At 45.9% G+C, this 14473-nt stretch overlaps 1 protein-coding gene across 1 annotated transcript; it reads right to left on the reverse strand.

Moving 5' to 3' along the window:
* Positions 1-4030: 4030 nt before the first annotated feature.
* Positions 4031-13004, reverse strand: LOC137311401 (zinc finger protein 271-like). The gene is made up of 2 exons (XM_067978648.1): positions 12520-13004; positions 4031-10171 (listed from the first exon to the last, which is right to left on the reverse strand). The coding sequence occupies exon 2, from the start codon at positions 9616-9618 to the stop codon at positions 8332-8334; it is 1287 nt and encodes a 428-aa protein (XP_067834749.1). The 5' UTR covers positions 9619-10171; positions 12520-13004; the 3' UTR covers positions 4031-8331.
* Positions 13005-14473: the final 1469 nt, after the last annotated feature.

Raw genomic sequence — 14473 nt, forward strand, 5'->3', positions numbered from 1 at the left:
CAGGCCCTTTAGCCTGACAATAGTAGTAGGGAAATTGCGGGAATCTATTACTAGGGGCGTGGTAACAGGGCACTGAGAAATTCATAATATGGTTAGGCACATGCAACAAGTTTTATGAAAGAGAAATTGTGTTTGACAACTCTATTGCAGGTTTTGAGTGTTTCGATAGCAGGGTAGATAAGGGAGAGCCAGTGGATGTAGAATATTTGGATTTTCAAAAGGCATTCGATAAGGTGCCACACAAAAGTTTGTTGAACAAGATTAGGGTTCATGGGATCCTGGGTAATATATTAACATGGTTTGGGGATTGGTTGACGTAGAGAAAACAGAAAGTCGGAATAAACAGGTCATTTTGGGGTGCCGTGAAGATCAGTGCTTGGGCCTCAGCTATTTACAATCTATATTAATGACTTAGATGAGGGGACCGAGTGTAATGTATCCAAGTTTGCTGACGATACAAAACTAGGTGGGAAAGTAAGCCGTGAGGAGGACGCAAAGAGAATGCAAAGTGATACAGACAGGTTAAGTGAGTGGGCTAGAAGTTGGCAAATGAAGTATAAAGTGGGGAAATGTGAGGTTATTCACTTTGGTCGGAAGAATTTAAATGGTGAGAGACTATGAAATGTTGGTATTCAGAGGGATTTGTGTGTCCTTGTACACGGATCAGAGAAAGTTAACACGCAGGTGCAGCAAGCAATTAGGAAAGCAAATGGTGTGTTGGCCTTTATTGCGAGGAAGTCCTGCTGTAATTATATGGGGCTTTGGTGAGACCGCATCTGGAGTACTGTGTACAGTTTTGATCTCCTTACCTGCGGAACAATACACTTGCCTTAGAGTGGGTGCAACAAAGGTTCAGCAGATTGATTCCTGGGATGAGAGGGTTGTCCTGTGAGGAGAGATTGAGTAGAATGGGCCTTTATTCTCTGGAGTTCACAATAATGAGGTGATCTCATTGAAACATGTAAAATTCTTAGAGGGTCTGACAGGGTAAATGCTGGGATGCTGTTTCCCCTAGCTGGAGAGCCTAGAACTAATGGTCATAATCTCAAGATAAGGGGCCAACCATTTTGTACAGAGATGAGGAATAATTTCTTCACTGAGAGGGTTGTGAACCATTGTAATTCTCTACCCCAGAGGGCTGTGGATGCTGAGCCATTGAATAGATTCAAAACTGAGATAGATAGATTTTTGGACACGAAGGAACATGGGGACAGGTCGGGAAAGTGGATTTGAGGTCGAAGATCAGCGATGACCTGATCAAATGGCGGAGCAGGCTCGAGGGACTGGATGGCCAACTCTTGCTCCTTTCGCTGATGTTGATCCGCTGGAAAAGCAGAACTTGCCAGCTGTTTTAAAACTTTTAGCCTGAACACGGACTTGAACCCAGATCACTACCCTGTTTTAAAAGTCTGATGCTCTACTGACTGAGCTATCCAGGCTCGCTGTTGGATGGGTTTCCATCATACAGATTCATGGTGGGACTCTGAATTATCCCTGTCGCTATCGAATTTGGGGGAGCATCTCTTTGAGACAATTTTCAGCAAGGTGTTGAGGAGAATCCTTGTTTCTGTTGAACATGATGTAAGAAACATGGACAGCGAACTCGTGAGTTTACAATTCTTCTTGTTTGTACAAAATGTCTTGTCATTCGTTCGCAGCAATAAAAAAAAACACTCTACCCAATAGCTCAAAAGCTGAACTTGTTCCACACGGGAGCTGGGAAAGGCCTCTCGACATTTCAGCCGATCAACAATTGAAAGCTGAATAATTTCACCCGTTACACCGTGACACCAGGCAGCAGATTTGCCTCCCGAATTTTCCCAACACGACACTTCAAACCGATGAATCCCTGCTTCACGGAAAGAAGAATTGTGTGTTTGGTTCTTCAGATTTAAAGATCTCGTGCCGGCCGCTTTACCATTTCAGCTCTCGCCAATCGCCCCCTCTCCCTCCTATAAACAAATAAACTCTCACCTGCTATTGCAAGACGGGAGGCCCGAGGAGCCTCAGTGCCCACATGGGGACATGAAGAAGTCGATGTGTTATGGAACCGGTTGTACCTTGAACTCCAGTCAAAATGTTTAGAAGGTTCAACTACTTTAGATGGCGCTGGAGCTCACAACCCCAGCATTTCTCGAGCGTATAATTATTGTAGAAATAACGCGCGCTGACCGATTGCTCCACTGGAGCCGCGCACGGTCTGTGTCCCCAGTGCTCCCATCAAACAGCTTCATCCTCGGTCTCTCAATTATCACTTCCTGATCTTTCCCACACAGAAGCCTCCAACCAAGAGGCGATTCGTTAAACATCCGTAGTGACCTTTAAAAGCCGTGGAAACTTAAACAATGCCCCTGAAGACAATAACATTTAATTGTATTATTATTGACTAAAGGCCAATTTTTTCATGGTACTTTAAGGAGGATTTGGGCAAATTGGGAGCTGAAATTATGAAACTCTCTCTGGGCTGTCGGTGATTGGAGAGATGGGCGTTATTTCATTTGAAAACCGAGGTTCGGAACTTCCTGATGGAGAAGTGTGAGAGAAGATTGTGGTTAGTGGCAGTTGCCGGGGAGATCGAGAGGAGAGGGAGAAAAGTCAAAGTCACAGCTGTGACAGCTCAAGTGCTCTGCTTATCTGTAATATTTAGACAGTAATGTACAGTACAGGACAAACCAGTTTAGAATGTGACCGTGACACGTAAATGTGACGACACGTTCTTGTTTCTGGGCTCATTGAGGTCGGGGTATAATTCTCGATTCGAGGTTCATACGCCGGCGAATCCCTAATTTAGCCCGGGACTTTTGATCTTGAGCTGCGGTTCAAACTTTTGCGAAGAGGGAAAGGAAGTCCCCAAATCACTCCACCTGAATCTCAAGCGCTTTCGGAAGAAATTCAGTTCAAACAATCAGGACTTTAAAGGCACCTCAATGACCTGCACTTTCATTGAACGAGCTTTGCTTACAATTGCATTCGACCTTGAAACCGCTCTGGGTTTTCATCACACTGAAGCAGAGTGTGGCCGCTCTGTATCTGTGAGCATGTCGGTGACGAGGTTCGCTCTGATATTGGTCGCTTTCAATTTTTAAAAATTTCACGAAACTCAGGGAAAAGAAACCGAGAATCGAATTGTCCCTGTAAGTGATGAATTGAAGGGATTGGTGCTCCAAGCAGATCTGGAAAATGCGCAGTGCGGTCGCTCAGGAATTCCAAATCCACCCTCTCGCCACTCGGCGATCATATTAACTGAGCTTCACTCTGGCCCAGTGTCACCGCGCTGAAATCGAGTATTTCTCCAGCACGTTTCTCTTAACTTCACAGTTGCTGGTTTAAGATTGAAGACCGGCTCGTTGGATTTTCACTCCTGCAAGTTTCAACCATTCATTTTGGACTGACTGCAGACAACTGTTATATTGGTCACTGCAACCTCAAAGTTGAGCTCAGTGAATTACTGGTTCAGTGGGTGAATTCTTCACCTGTCTCGGTGGTGCTATCGGTTGGTGCAAAAATTTTATTTTTCCTCAGGATTCATCGCCTCAAAGTTCCAGGGTTTCAAAGTGTGTTTTGTCTGCAAGAAAATGTACCGTGATCATTGCCGGCTGAGCAGGGCTGATATTCCACCATTTACCCTGTTGTCGGAGAGCAGGCACATGAATCATATAAAGGAATGGAACATTGGCTTCACGGAAATCACAATTCATAACCCATTTATTTTAAACGGGTTTATTTTAAATGAGTTAACGCCTGCCTTAAATGGTAGACTCAGGACAGTCACACAAACAGGTTAAATCTTCATAGAATAATTACCACGGCCATTTTTAGACTGGACGCCGCACGGCGACATTGCTGTCAGTGAAGAGAGACGAGAAAGACCAAAGTGCCGTTTGCCCCTCTCAGTGTGGCCCTGAAGGACTGTGTCCAGGCTGAAGTTCTGTTCCCAACGGACGATCCTCCCCCCAGATTGTCCTTTCTGAGCTCCAGTCAGGTGATGCTAAACACTCAGGTGGGAAAGACCAAAATCTACAACAAGGTGTTTAAAACAAAACTGATTTATTTAACAGATATCCAGAATATTAAACTCCAGCCCAGTTATAGGGGTTATTAACATCAGGAGAAACAAACCCCAACTGTCAGAATGAACATGGTTCAGTCCTGGATGGGATTAACAGCAGAATCCAACCCCTGCAGTCACTTTTGAACTTCCTGGTGTCTCAGCACGTGTGATGACTGAGTGAATCCCTTCCCACACACGGAATCATAGAATCATAGAAAGCTACAGCACAGAAGGAAGCCATTCGGCCCTTCGTGTCTGTGACGGCCGAAAAAGATCTATCCAGCTTAATCCCACTTTCCAGGGCTTGGTCCGTAGCCCTGTAGGTTACGGCACTTCAAATGCACATCCATGCACTTTTTAAATGAGTTGAGGTTTTCTGCCTCGACCACCCTTTCAGACAGTGAGTTCCAGACCCCGACCACCCTGTCCGCTTCTGTGTATCCTCGAACTTTATCACTGCTATCCGGAGGTCGAGGAGATAACCATTCGCTCCTCTATGACATAAATCGTGAATTATACCCTGACCCCGACGAGCCCAGAAAGAAGAACGTGTCCTTAAATTAAAGTGTTACAGACACATTCTATGAGAGGTCTGTCTGTGCGATGAAATGGTGTTTTTGAACAGTCATTCTGATATCGGTTTCCTCCTCAAACCTCAACAAATACCAATTCCAAAGTGTGACTTTGTCGCTGAATTCCACAAATTAGGTAAAAATAATAAGTGACACAAAACACTGCTGGGAGTTGAACCCAGGATCGCCTGTTGACAAGACAGATGCTTTAACCAACTAAACCACAGCACCAATTCACAGCACCTGTTCCCCACCTCGTCTCACTAATATCGATCAGCGACACGTTACTGTCTGTTCGAGGGACAGACCGTTTTATCTTTGTCTGTTTCCGTTGTCCGTTTACCTGTGCATCCTGATACTGCCTGCATTTCTCGCTGTGTTTATCTTTGTGTATCTATCAGTGTGTTGATACACGGATGATTAAGTGTGCTTGTGTTTGTTACATTAAATAAATTCGGGGTTCAGACAATTCTCGCTCTGACATTGGAGAACTATTGAGCTGAACTTTACAGCGAAGTCTTGTTTATTGTGGTGCTGAAACGAAAAAACCGAAGAGGTCCAAAAAGGGAAAAGGAGAAAAAACTTGTGAGGGAAAATAACGACAACAATCAAGGTATTTACAGGTATATTAAGAGAAAGAAGGGTGACTAAGAGTAATGTGGGCCCCTTAAAGACAGATGGAGGTGATATTGTAATTGAAAATCAGGAAATGGCAGAGTTGCTGAATATTTACTTTGCATCGGTCTTCATAGAAAAGGATGAGGCGAACATAGCAGAGACAGGAGGAAAACTGTAAATAAATCAAGGGGATTCAGTGTAAATAAAATAATGGCAATGGAGAAAATAATGAGATTGAAGATTGTCAAATCTCCAGGACCTGATGTTTACCATCCCAGGGGAATAAGAGGAATAGGTAAGGAACTTGTACATGCTTACTCATGATTGATCAAAACTCTCTTGATTCAGGAATTGTTGCTTTAATTGAAACATTGTCAATGTCACTCCATTATTTCGGATGGGTCGGAGAGATAAAGTTGGAAATTCTAGGCCTATCAGTCTGACGCCTGTTGTGGGGAAGTTACCAGTATCCGTTATTGGGGAAAGAATGACTGAGCACTTGGATAAATATGGAGTAATCAGAGAGAGCCAGCATGGATTTGTAAAGGGGAAGTCAAGTCTAACAAAGCTCGTTGAACTTTTTGAAGATGTAACTAACGTGCTCGATAATGGAGTGTCTCTGGGTGAGAGATGGACATTGACTTCCAAAAGCATCCAATAAGGGACCACATAAGAGACTGTCAACAAAAATTAGAGTGCCTGGAATTTAAGGCAACCTATTGCAATGGGTCGGGAGTTGGTTAGAAGGTGGGAGGCAGAGGCCCGGGATAATAAGGGATGTACTCAAATTGGCCGGATGTGATTAGTTCTGGGGCATCAGCTTTTTCCGATATGTATAAATGACGGAGATGAAGGAATAGAGAGCCGAACACTCACGTTTGTCGCTGACATCGAGTTAGGAGGCGCAGTGAGTAGTGTAGATGGGAGCATAAAGTTACAAAGGGAAATTGAGAGATTCAGTGAGTTGGTAAAACTGTGTCAGATGGAGCTTACATAGAATTACATCGAATGTACATCACAGAAACAGGCAATTCGGCCCAACTAGACTATACCGGTGTTTATGCTGCAGACGAGCCTCCTCCAACCCCTCTTCATCTAACCCGATGAGCAAACTCTAATATTCCCTTCTCCTCTATGTGCTTATCCAGCTTCCCCGTAAATGCATCCATTCTATTCGCCTTAACTACTCCTTGTGGTGGCGAGTTGCACATTCTAACGCCTCTCTGGGGAAGTCTGTTTCTCTTGAATGCCAGATTGGATACATTAGTGACTGGATTATATTCATGGCCCCAATGTTTTGGAGTCCCCACTCCCACAAGTACGAACACCTTGTCGATGCCTAACCTATAAAGCCCTCACATAATCTTAAAGCCCGATATCAGGTCACCCTCAGCCTCCTCTTTTCTATACAGAAGAGCCCCAGCCTGTTCAAACTTTCAATATGGGGAAGTATAAGGTCATCTACTTTGGACGGAAGCAATATAGATCAGAGTATTTTCTAAATGGTGAGAAGCTCAGAACTATGGAGGAGCAGAGAGATTTAGGGATCGAAGTACAGAAATCACTAAAAGCCAGTGGACTGCTGAAAAAATAATTTGAAAGTCTAATGTGATGTTGGCCTTTATCTCAAGGGAGCTGGAATTCAAAGACGTGAAAATATGTTCCAGATAGAAAGCTCTGGTGAGACCCCATTTAAAGTATTGCATTCAGTTCTGGGCACACCCCTCAGGAAAGACATATTGGCCGTGGAGGGGATGCAGCGCAGTTTCACCAGAATGATACCGGGGCTAAAATGGTTACATTATGAGGACAAGTTGCGTGGACAAGGTTTGTATTTCCTCGTGTATAGAGGATTAAGTGGTGATGTAATTCAGGTGTTGAAGGTGATTCAATGATCCAATGGTGGGTGTGTGAATTGGTGCTGAATCGGTCCCCTTCAGTGAAGAGAGGGTCAGCGGGCGCCTGACAGACACGGCTCGGAACGGGACTCGCTTCTCTCCGGCGGCAGCGGCTGGTTTAGAGAGATCTCTCTGTCTGCTGCTGTTACTCCGCCTCCCGCACTCTGGGAGAACCGTGGAGGTCGGTCCTCATTTTTCTCTTATGGATCTGGCTCCATCCGTTTACTGTTGACGGGAGTGCGTCTGATACCAAGTCAGTCAGAAGCGGGTGCAAATCACAACATAGGCACAGGCCCAAGGACTGGGGACTGGTTTGATATTGGGTCCTTTTTAAGGGATAGGTTGGAGAATGTACAATAATAGTGATCAGAATTAACTTTGAAACAATGAAGTTTTTTTCAGTTATTTCCCATTTCCACCCTCACCACTTTTATACAGTAACAGGTAACAATGTTTGAGGGATGTGATGTCCAGTGTTGGTGGAATCAGTGTAATTTAACTTGATACATTGAAGAATCTCTTGTCTATCCCAGGCTCTTACCTTAGGTTTAGACCCTCACCGAGTTTAAAATTGGTCACTCACTGATATAAATAAACCAGTAACAATCCCGAAACCTCAGCGGGGATATTTGTTCCGATACTTAATGACGGTCCCAATTTCCACTGAAATTCTCGATCAGCAAATCCCAGAGGCTGTTTCGGGTTTGACAAACTGTGAAACAGATTGTTTTAAAAGCCGGAAAGAGGGAAAAACTGGTGGTTGATATGAAGTGTTATACATTATCTCTTTCTGTTTCAGATTTACAATTTCTCTTTGTGTGTTACTGACAGGAGAGGCTATAACGGAGCCCAGTGACTGGGTAACGAGCTGCACTGAGTCATTGGCCTGTGTTACAGACCGGCTCGTTGGACCTGCTCATTTCGTGAACTCGCTGGTGTCTCAGCACGTGTGATGACTGAGTGAATCCCTTCCCACACACGGAGCAGGTGAACAGTCTCTTAACCAATGGGCATGCGTTGATGTGTCAGCAGTTCATTTCTGCTTTCAAAGCTCGTCTCACAGTCACTGCATTAAAAGGTGACTCAACAGTGCGAACAAGTTAATGTTTCAGAAGGTGGGATGATCGAGTGAATCTCTTCCCACACACGGAGCAGGTGAAAAGTCTCTCCCCAGTGTGAGTGCGTCGATGTCTCAGCAGTTCGTTTCTGATTTTAAATCTCTTCCCACAGTCAGAACATTTAAAGGTCTCTCAGTGTGAACTCGCTGGTGTTTCAGCAGGGAGGATGACCAAGCGAATCCCTTCCCACACACTGAGCAGGTGAACGGCCTCTCCCCAGTGTGAGTGCGTTGGTGTGTCAGCAGATTAAATTTGCTTTTGTACCTCTTCTCACAGTCAGAACATTTAAAAGGTCTCTCATCGGAGTGAACTCGCTGGTGTCTCAGCAGGTGGGATGACCGAGTGAATCTCTTCCCACACACGGAGCAGGAGAACGGTCTCTCCCCAGTGTGAACTCGCTGGTGTTTCAGCAGGGTGGATGACCCAGTGAATCCCTTCCCAAACACAGAGCAGGAGAACGGCCTCTCCCCAGTGTGAGTGCGTTGGTGTGTCAGCAGATTAAATTTGCTTTTAAACCTCTTCTCACAGTCAGAACATTTAAAAGGTCTCTCATCGGAGTGAACTTGCTGGTGTCTCAGCAGGGTGGATGACCGAGGGAATCTCTTCTTACACACGGAGCAGGAGAACGGTCTCTCCCCAGTGTGGGTGCATTGGTGTGTCAGAAGATTACATTTGCTTTTAAACCTCTTCTCACAGTCAGAACATTTAAAAGGTCTCTCATCAGAGTGAACTCGCTGGTGTGTCAGCAGGTTGGATGACCGAGTGAATCTCTTCCCACACACGGAGCAGCTGAACGGGCTCTCCCCAGTGTGAACTCGCTGGTGTGTCAGGAGGTGGGATGACTGAGTGAATCCCTTCCCACACACGGAGCAGGTGAACGGGCTCTCCGCAGTGTGAACTCGCTGGTGTGTCAGCAGGGTGGATGACTGAGTGAATCCCTTCCCACACACAGAGCAGGTGAACGGCCTCTCCCCAGTGTGGGTACATTGGTGTGTCAGCAGATTCCTTTTGCATTTAAACCTTTTCTCACAGTCAGAACATTTAAAAGGTCTCTCCCCAGTGTGAACTCGCTGGTGTGTCTGGAGGCTGGATGACTGAGTGAATCCCTTCCCACACACGGAGCAGGTGAACGGCCTCTCCCCAGTGTGAGTGCGTTGGTGTATCAGCAGATTAATTTTGCTTTTAAACCTCATCTCACAGTCAGAACATTTAAAAGGTCTCTCATCAGAGTGAACTCGCTGGTGTGTCTGGAGGCTGGATGATAAAGTGAATCCCTTCCCACACACGGAGCAGGTGAACGGCCTCTCCCCGGTGTGAGTGCGTTGGTGTATCAGCAGATTAATTTTGCTTTTAAACCTCATCTCACAGTCAGAACATTTAAAAGGTCTCTCATCAGAGTGAACTCGCTGGTGTGTCAGGAGGTGGGATGACCGAATGAATCCCTTCCCACACACGGAGCAGGTGAACGGCCTCTCCCCAGTGTGACTGCGTCGATGAGTTTCCAGCTCTGAAGGGTAATTGAATCCCTTCCCACAGTCCCCACATTTCCACGGTTTCTCCGTGGTCCGGGTGTCCTTGTGTGTCTCCAGGTTGGACGATCAGTTGAAGCCTCGTCCACACAGAGAACACGTGGATGGTTTCTCCCCGCTGTGAACGGTGCGATGTTTTTTCAGGCTGTGAAACTGGTTAAAGCTCTTTCCACAGTCAGTGCACTGGAACACTCTCACTCGGGTGTGTGTGTCTCGGTGCTTTTCAACTCACACTGATGTTTGAAATCTTCTCCCACAGATAGAACAGACAAATGTTTCTCCTTCCACATTTAAAGGTCGATGATATTCAGGTCCTGATGAATCGAGTGACTCTGTCAGATCTTGACGTGATCTTTGATTTGAGTTTCCCTCTGCAAATCCTCCCCTGTAAAAGGAGTTTATAAAAGTTATCACTGTAATTACAGGATAGAAATTCAGATCAGATAACTCTCCTTTCTCTGGAACATTATTTCCTCTCTCATTCCTCAAAGCTGGAAATCCCCGTCCCACACACTCTCCCTCCTCCCTGTGCTGAAATCCAAACCCATCGCATCATCTTTCATTGGCCCTAAACCATAAGTGAAAGGGTGAGAGAGGAATGTGAGAGTGAGTAAGAGAGTGAGTGTGGATTGGAATCAAAAATTGGCAGGCAGAACAGTAATTGAACAGTGGGAGGCCTTCAAGGAGGAGTGGGTTTGGGTGCAGAGTGGACAGATTCCCACGAGGAGGAAAGGAACAGCATCCAAAGCTCGAGCTCCCTGGATGACTGAAGATATGGAGATCACCATTTCTCCTTCATTTACAGACGCTCCTCGACCGAACACCATTTCTCCTTTATTTGCAGACACTCCCTGACCGATCACCATTTCTCCTTCATTTACAGACGCTCCCTGACCGATCACCATTTCTCCTTCATTTACAGACGCTCCCTGACCGATCCCCATTTCCCCTTCATTTCCCGGCGGGTAGTGAGGGGGGGATAATGTTCACTGTTTTATATTCGGGTCTGGGGCCGCACTCGGGGTTTGTAAAGCCTGAGCCTGGGCCTGAGCCCGGACCCGGGCCCCGGGGTTTATTGAGCCTCTTGCTCCGATCCTCTGACCTGCACCGAACGCGCTCCTCCCGCAGCCTCGACTGGCCGCGCATGCTCAGGACACACTGACCGATAATGAGTCACTACTGCGCCTGCGCACTGGGCTCCACTGATTCAGATAGGGCACAATCTGAACCGCGCTGCATGCTGGGTGATGCAGCCGCCATTGATGATCTTAATATCAGGCCGAAAAACAAAGACATTGGAAGCAGATAATTCAAGTGTTTAATTATAATATAAATAATTCAATCGTTCAATTCATTTCATAAATAATTGAACGGATAATTTCATTAAATAATCAATTGTTTAATTTATTACATGAACAATTAGTATTTATTTATTGTATAAATAATCATAAAAATAATTCAATAGTTTAATTCATGAAATAAATATTCCTTTGTTTAATTTATTGTATAAATAATTGTATATTTAGTTGAATTATTTATATGATGAATGAAACACTTGAATTATTTACATGATAAATTAAACAATTGTTTCTTTATGTAATAAATTTCACACTTGTATTATTTATATAATGATTTGAGCTATTGAATTATTTGTATAATAAATTAAACACTTGAATTATTTCTATCATAAATTAAACAATTGAATTATTTAGATAATCAAATGATCAATTCAATTATTTATACAATAAATTAAACAAATGTTTCTTTATATACTAAATTTAACACTTGTATTATTCATAGAATGAATTAAGCTATTGAATTATTTTTACAATAAATTAAACACTTGAATTATTCACACAATAAATTGAACAATTCATTATAAATTAAACTATTGGATTATTTATAATAAATTAGACACATGAATTATTATGTAATAAATTAAGCTGTTGAATTATTTATATAATGAATTAATGTATTGAATTATTTATATGATGAATTAATGTATTGAATTATTTATATAATATAAACTATTGAATTATTTATACAATTAGTGAACTAATTATACATTAAATTAAATAATTATTGATATAATAAATTAAACAATTGGCTTCTTTATATCATAAATTAAGCAATTGATTATTTTTATATTGAATTAAACTATTGAATTATTTAGATTACATTTTAAACAATTGAATTATTTAAATAATAAATTAAACAAAATGGCGGCCGGCGAGACACCATCTTGGACAAAATGGCAGCCAGCGCGGCCACCATTTTGGAAAAAATGGCCACCGCCGCATCATCAGATGGCGGCAAGTGGCCGGCAGAGTGCCCCCGGTGATCCCGCAGTGACCCCAGAGTGATGGCAGAGTGCAGCCCGTCAGCCCAGAGTGCAGCCGGTCAGCCCAGAGTGCAGCCGGTCAGCCCAGAGTGCAGCCGGTCAGCCCAGAGTGCAGCCGGTCAGCCCAGAGTGCAGCCAGAGCGGCGGCCTTTGTGTTTGGGCCACAACCACAACAACAACTTGTATTTATAATATATATTATCGATATATTGATAATGTATTTATATATTTCTATGTGTTATGGCACGGGGACAGCATGGGCCACCATCTTGGAAAAAGTATGTTTCGACCACCAGCACAACAGGTCCAACGACAACAATGTCCCAGTGACCTCCCCCCCCAGTGTCCCCAGAATATCCCAGTGATCCCAGAGTAACCCAGACATTACTCACCTGGCCCCCATCGGGTCCAGGCTGCGGTGAAGGTCTCAGTCAGTCAGTCCCCAGCGGAGAGAACGATTCTTGGCCCAGGATTCCTCCTCCTCCTCCTCACAAAATATCTCTTTCTGGATCATCTCCTTGCAGCATTTCTCGAAGAGATTTCTGAGGAGAGAGAGAGAGGGAATTGATTAAAATACAAAAGCAAGGGATTAAAAAGGCACAGCAAGAGCCCAGAGCTCCCTCCCTCCCTCCCACTAACTCTCTCTCTCGCTTCTCTCCCGAATCCAAGTTTGCAGGATTTTTCTCTGGTGCTTTGCCTCTGATTCCCCTGACAGGTGTCTGTCTGTCTGTTTGTGCTGCTCAGTGTTTGCTGCAGAGTTCAAACCTCCCCTGGGTTTGTTTTCTCTTCTGTCCCTGGGTCCCGGAGACACAATTTCTGGACTTTGTTGCAACTTCTGTTCTGTTTCTTGCCATGTGGGCTTTACTGTTTTCTCTTGTTTGAATTAGCAGCTCCCCCATCCCTGTTCAATCTCTCCCCCCCTCTCCCTGTTCAATCTCTCCCCCTCTCCCTGTTCAATCTCTCCCCCTCTCCCTGTTCAATCTCTCCCCCCCCTCTCCCTGTTCAATCTCTCCCCCCCTCTCCCTGTTCAATCTCTCCCCCCCTCTCCCTGTTCAATCTCTCCCCCCCCCCTCTCCCCCCCCCTCTCCCTGTTCAATCTCTCCCCCACCCCTCTCCCTGTTCAATCTCTCCCCCCCCTCTCCCTGTTCAATCTCTCCCCCCTCTCCCTGTTCAATCTCTCCCCCACTCCCTGTTCAATCTCTCCCCCCTCTCCCTGTTCAATCTCTCCCCCTCTTCCTGTTCAATCTCTCCCCCCTCCCTGTTCAATCTCTCCCCCCTCTCCCTGTTCAATCTCTCCCCCCTCTCCCTGTTCAATCTCTCCCCCTCTCCCCTGTTCAATCTCTCCCCCCCCTCTCCCTGTTCAATCTCTCCCCCCCCCTCTCCCTGTTCAATCTCTCCCCCCCTCTCCCTGTTCAATCTCTCCCCCCCCCCTCTCCCTGTTCAATCTCTCCCCCCCACCTCTCCCGGTTCAATCTCTCCCCCCCCCCCTCTCCCGGTTCAATCTCTCCCCCCCCCCCTCTCCCGGTTCAATCTCTCCCCCCCCTCTCCCTGTTCAATCTCTCCCCCCCCTCTCCCTGTTCAATCTCTCCCCCCCCTCTCCCTGTTCAATCTCTCCCCCCCCCTCTCCCTGTTCAATCTCTCCCCCCCCTCTCCCTGTTCAATCTCTCCCCCCCCTCTCCCTGTTCAATCTCTCCCCCCCCTCTCCCTGTTCAATCTCTCCCCCCTCTCCCTGTTCAATCTCTCCCCCCCCTCTCCCTGTTCAATCTCTCCCCCCCCTCTCCCTGTTCAATCTCTCCCCCCCCTCTCCCTGTTCAATCTCTCCCCCCCCTCTCCCTGTTCAATCTCTCCCCCCCCTCTCCCTGTTCAATCTCTCCCCCCCCCTCTCCCTGTTCAATCTCTCCCCCCCCTCTCCCTGTTCAATCTCTCCCCCCCCTCTCCCTGTTCAATCTCTCCCCCATCAGGGAGCGGGCGAGAACGGGAGAGGGCGAGAACGGGAGAGGGGTAGAGAGGCAGCGAAAGCGAGGGAGTGACAGAGAGAGAGGGGGAGAGAGGGATAGAGCGAGAGCAACGGAGAGAGAGAAAAAGACGGAGAGAGGGGGAGAGAGTGTGAGGGGGTCTCCTGCCAGAAAGCGGGACGTGAGTCAGTGAGGGTCCTGCAGGGTGTTTGGGTGATGTGCCTGTCATGGTTGAATAGCTGCCAGTGTGTGTGACCTGTGGGTTGTGCGTGTGCGGCTTGCAACAGTGGTAATGTGTGAGGGTGAGGGGAAGCATCTGATTGAAAGAGTTTATTGCGAGGTGGGAGATGGGGGCCCCCCTTGCTGGTGAGAAGCCATTAAACAGCCCAGA

The sequence above is a fragment of the Heptranchias perlo genome, unplaced genomic scaffold (genome assembly GCF_035084215.1).
Source record: "Heptranchias perlo isolate sHepPer1 unplaced genomic scaffold, sHepPer1.hap1 HAP1_SCAFFOLD_335, whole genome shotgun sequence".
Lineage (NCBI taxonomy): Eukaryota > Metazoa > Chordata > Chondrichthyes > Hexanchiformes > Hexanchidae > Heptranchias > Heptranchias perlo.